Genomic DNA, 4,490 nt, shown 5'->3' on the forward strand with positions numbered 1-4,490 from the left:
TCTTGTATTGGGGTGCAGTTGTAATCCCGTAGAGGTTCAAAACTCCACAGTGGGAACCCTGTTTCAAAGAAACGTCGATCACCGAAGGAATCAATATACCCACCTGCATAATCCAATTCTGGTGACTTCGGTCGGGAGCTGCCAGCCGTTGCAAGTGATTGTCCACGACCACGTTTACCGTGGTGTGCATCCATAGGTGTGAAGCTTCTTGATTGAGTCCAACTTTGTTTTCGCAGGTTCACGAAGAATATATGGACGCAAAAACAAACCCAAATGCAAAGGAAACAACACTGGTTGCAACCTTTTTGTGGTTGGTTGTAAATGTTAAATTACCTTCAACCCATAGTCATTAATACGTTGGTGGTAGGTTTAAAGACGTGAACACACTTATTGTTGTTTGGTGGCAACAACTACCCAAACTGCGTAAAAGCAACTTAATGACTGCGGGTATTGCATTTAAAGGTTCGGTGCAATTGGAACGGCATATGTATCTGATAAGAGCAATTTTGCTAACCTTTATGGATGAGTAGACATGTAATTGGCTTGGGGCACAAATACAAATGACGAATGTGACTGTATGATGAACTGTGGGTGTGGAAATCAATGACAGTGGGATAGTACTGATGGAAGGTACAATGCATGTGTGTTGGAAATGCCAAATAATGGACGATCAGGGGTACTGAACGGATGACTTGGTGCATGCAAGAAGGAACGAATTTTTGCAAGATGAATTCGGCCAGTTTGAGAAATTAATACGATGTATGTCACAATGCATGAGGTCTTCTGCAAACATACAAGTCATGTACCATATATTACAAATACTTACAGCATAGTGTTGTGTAATATTATGAATCTGTACATTCCTTTAAAAAAGTAGTCAGTAAAATAAACCATACACATATTCCTACAAAATGTCCGATTCGAACAAGATTGAAGCTATTGTTGAAGCTCATGTTGCTCCTGTATTCCAGCAGTTGCAAGCTATCTACGAAAGGCTGAATGAAGTGGACACACGGTTGTCAAGTTTGGAGCGGCAAGTCGGCGCTATCAAGCAGAACGTTGATTGGCTGACCGATGACAAATTGGCGGCGGACGAAGCGAAGTCTGATAAGACAATGGATGAGGACAGTCAGTCAGACAGTACGGACAACTCTTCAGAAGACGCTGCTGATGATGCAGCAGATATGTAGATTTGATTTATTTTTTTTTTATCCTTCCCTGTAAGCCATGAAAGTTTTTTTTTGGCTGGAGTCATATGTGCTAATGGGCTGATATATAACTTACCTACGAAGAGTATTGAGTTTTCATTCATAATGTGGTTTCTTTCATTTTTGAAAATTAATTTTGCCTTTTTTGTAATTAAATTATAAATTAACTTCGGTAACAAAAGCAGCCGTAAATTATATACAGTTACAGTCGCATTCATCCGAACAAGAAACATGCGTAAACAAAACAGTACTAAGTCAGCAGCCACGTCGACATGTTTGATCCATGTTTACATCGACATGTTTGATCCATGTTTACAGTTGGTCCATATTTACATCGTCCAGCAAAAACAATACTGGGGACCCATAATTAACATCCATATTGAAATCAAAGAATAAAAAATTAGTTAAAGTCCTATTGCCACCCAAATTAGTGGCGTACTGGCAGCCCATTCCCATCACTGGCCTAGCTTGTGGCATTGCTCATATGAAGGCAGTCCCGGTACTCTGCGATCTTTGCATTATTGACATCCATAACGATGTCAACCAACAACTTATGACGCACAGAGGGAGCGAACTTTGTCCACAAAAATCGTAAGACAAATCAGTTAAAATTGGAGGACGTACGAGGAAGGATTTGATTGACAAATGGAAATTAAGCGGTAGAATGTACCTTGTGTGGACCGGGGCTTAAATCAGGTTGCTGCATGAATTTGATGACGAACATCCCACAGTCAAACGTGCTACAAAAATAATTTCACATTAAAGTTGTCGTCAATACGTAATAGGTTCATTAAGTCAGTCATGCAGCTTAGACATTAATGTGAGGGAGGGATTGTGGATTACTCGTCCAGTTGTTGTACTGGCCTCTCGTCTAACATGCAGCGGTGGAAGGTACGCACGTCTGTAACATAATCATTTCCAAAGTGTAGTTGCAGCAAGTCGTGCATAGTTTCAACCTGTTCCACAAGGTTGAAGTTGGTTTACGTAAAGGATGTTCAAGTTTTTTGTAGTGTTCAGAAATGCACCAGAAGGACATACCAAAATTTTAGCTGCATTTAGCTTCCTTTTGTTCGGTCGGTTGGATGGGACTGAGTCGAATAGGTAGGCTACACGGTCCACCATATCAATTTTAACGCACAACCAATGCACTCCTCTGTAATTGAAAGGCACGTAAATCTACACGAAAACACAACGGCAGACCTTGTTTAGAGGCCATGCAAACATGTAATGGCTTTCATATTTTCGTTTTAATATAACGGGATGAACATTGATATTACCCTCTGGCATGCATCAATCGCACCAGTGTATCTGTCATGTCCGAAAAATGATGTGACGATATGTTCATGGTCCAGAGGTTGCATATCTTTATTTAGAATCATAGTCTGCATGTGTAATGCGTAAAGGTCATTGACGGAAACATTTGTCAAAATATGTCATACACAATACACAACGTAGCTTTAAACACTTACTTACCGACAGATATACGGGAAAGAACCAATCAGTGTGCCTCCCGTCATTGTGTAAATCCCTCTGTCGATTAGTCAATTGCACCACCACCAAGTTGATTGGCTGGAACATTGTATGCAAGACACAAGGCAAGTTGATTAGAAAGGTTTCTGAGTTAGGGGTACTGAAAAACGCAGATTCATATTTGTGCAGCCAACACTTACAGTGTCGGATAGCCACGACCCTGGTTTGAGCGTGCGCATGTCACGCCGGGTGCCAACTTCACATGCCCGTCCATGAAGATTCATGGAAACAACAATGTCCCTACAAGCAATAAATGATCCTTAGAACGATAGTTATTTCACAGTGGACTGTCATTGAAAATTTGCAAGTAGTAAATGAAACAATACATTTCATTTTTGCTATCGTCAAATACATAGTGAAGAAGTTTTTGTTCCTCCGCCGATAACAACCCTTCGCTGTCCAACATCGTCAACGAGTCCTACAAAAATAAACAGCCAACTAACAGTACACATTTCATAAAAGTATTGAAGCTTATATTACAAGGTCTGTAGTCATAAAAAAAACGTGAAATGATGTAAAAACTGTGAGCCCCAGAGTTTTCCCAACTTGTGATGTTTGGTGCGGAGTTTGTTAGAAATGTGTACTAACATATGGCAGCAGTCATAACTGCAAACATGCAATTCTTTGACAACTAGTACAATACAACACAGATGATTGTAAAATTACTGATTCACATTATTGATGTGGGCATGAATTGGGTATTCACAACTTGTGGGGCATTAAAGGCAGTATTTGTACCTTGTTCACGTTGTCCACACCATCAACATCCACAGGTGAACTGCTGTCGTCAACTCCACTATTTGTTTTGCTATCGATGCACAATTGCATATCCCCGACCTCAGTGGCTTGAACTCCACTTCCGCACATTTTTCCTTTTCCTTTTCCTTTTCGTCTTCCCTTTGCACTTCTTCTAACGATTCCAGTTGCTCCCAATGGTTTGCCAAGCTTAGTAGGAGAAGTATGCACATCGCACGCCACGTTCTTCACGCCCACTGACTGAAGGTCAGGACTGTATTTATCTTCAGTTTCATATGTTTCCCCTGACTGAAGGCCTCCCTTCTTGTTGTTGTCGCCACCTTCTTCGATGTTCAGCTTGTGCCCATCATGCAAATGACTTTTGTCCCTTGCCAAGGTTCCCTTCAAAATATGTTGTTGGTGATCCACCCCTTGTACATCTGAAATATTACACTCCATTGGGTTAACTTCGTCCGATGGTTTGACCACGCCATCCTCATGCGCCTCGACTCCAACAGCAGGGTCCACACCCTGTTTGGCCACGCCTGCCGGTTGCGGTGTAGAGAATATACCTTCGATGAGGTGGTGTAGCATTTGCTTCAGTTCACGTAAATTGGTTTGTTCAGTGAACGGTTCGTTGCAGCCCAAACTGAAACGTTGAAGCAGTTGCTTCAGCATGTCCTTCAGTTGAGCAACATTGGAGGAGAGGTTAATGATACACACATCATTGCCTTCCACCTAATTATACATACACATTCGTGAACTTAGTCTTACAAACCATCTTCAAATGATGTGGCTCAACTGTGTGAAAATTGCGTAATGCTTGGATGGATTACCTTATCATTGCGAACAACTTGCTTGCCTTCGAAATGTCGCAACATCTCCATTAAATCTGTTTGGTTGTGGAGAACTTGCTTCATCATTTCCTTCAGTTCACGAATGTTGGACTCCAAATTGCTCATACGGACTTCATTGTACTGTCCTGTTTGTTGGTTCTCGACATGGCATGCATCCATG

General features: G+C 41.4%; 1 protein-coding gene across 3 annotated transcripts; it reads right to left on the bottom strand.

The window, feature by feature from the left end:
• Positions 1-596: 596 nt before the first annotated feature.
• Positions 597-4,200, bottom strand: LOC145790615 (uncharacterized). 3 transcript variants are annotated; one of them, XM_082868821.1, is made up of 7 exons: positions 3,477-4,200; positions 2,879-3,156; positions 2,486-2,777; positions 2,247-2,384; positions 2,052-2,164; positions 1,879-1,948; positions 1,097-1,782 (listed from the first exon to the last, which is right to left on the bottom strand). In XM_082868821.1, exons 1-2 carry the CDS (start codon positions 4,149-4,151, stop codon positions 3,016-3,018), a joined length of 816 nt encoding a protein of 271 aa, XP_082724947.1. In that variant the 5' UTR covers positions 4,152-4,200; the 3' UTR covers positions 1,097-1,782; positions 1,879-1,948; positions 2,052-2,164; positions 2,247-2,384; positions 2,486-2,777; positions 2,879-3,015. The 3 variants fall into 3 exon arrangements, with proteins under 3 accessions (XP_082724948.1, XP_082724947.1, XP_082724939.1); XM_082868822.1 differs by having other exon boundaries at positions 597-1,104; positions 2,486-3,156; XM_082868813.1 differs by having other exon boundaries at positions 2,486-3,156.
• Between the last annotated feature and the right edge of the window lie 290 nt (positions 4,201-4,490).

This window comes from Camellia sinensis, chromosome 1, assembly GCF_055761805.1.
Source record: "Camellia sinensis isolate YWXY chromosome 1, ASM5576180v1, whole genome shotgun sequence".
Lineage (NCBI taxonomy): Eukaryota > Viridiplantae > Streptophyta > Magnoliopsida > Ericales > Theaceae > Camellia > Camellia sinensis.

What these genes read in the sequence shown, in the direction of transcription:
- LOC145790615 (XM_082868822.1), bottom strand. Translation starts at nt 4,151, where the DNA reads ATGCTGAAGCAACTGCTTCAACGTTTCAGTTTGGGCTGCAACGAACCG. An exon ending in GTGTGGACAACGTGAACAAG is followed by an intron (nt 3,157 to 3,476) that starts GTACAAATACTG and finishes TTATTTTTGTAG; the next exon opens with GACTCGTTGACGATGTTGGA.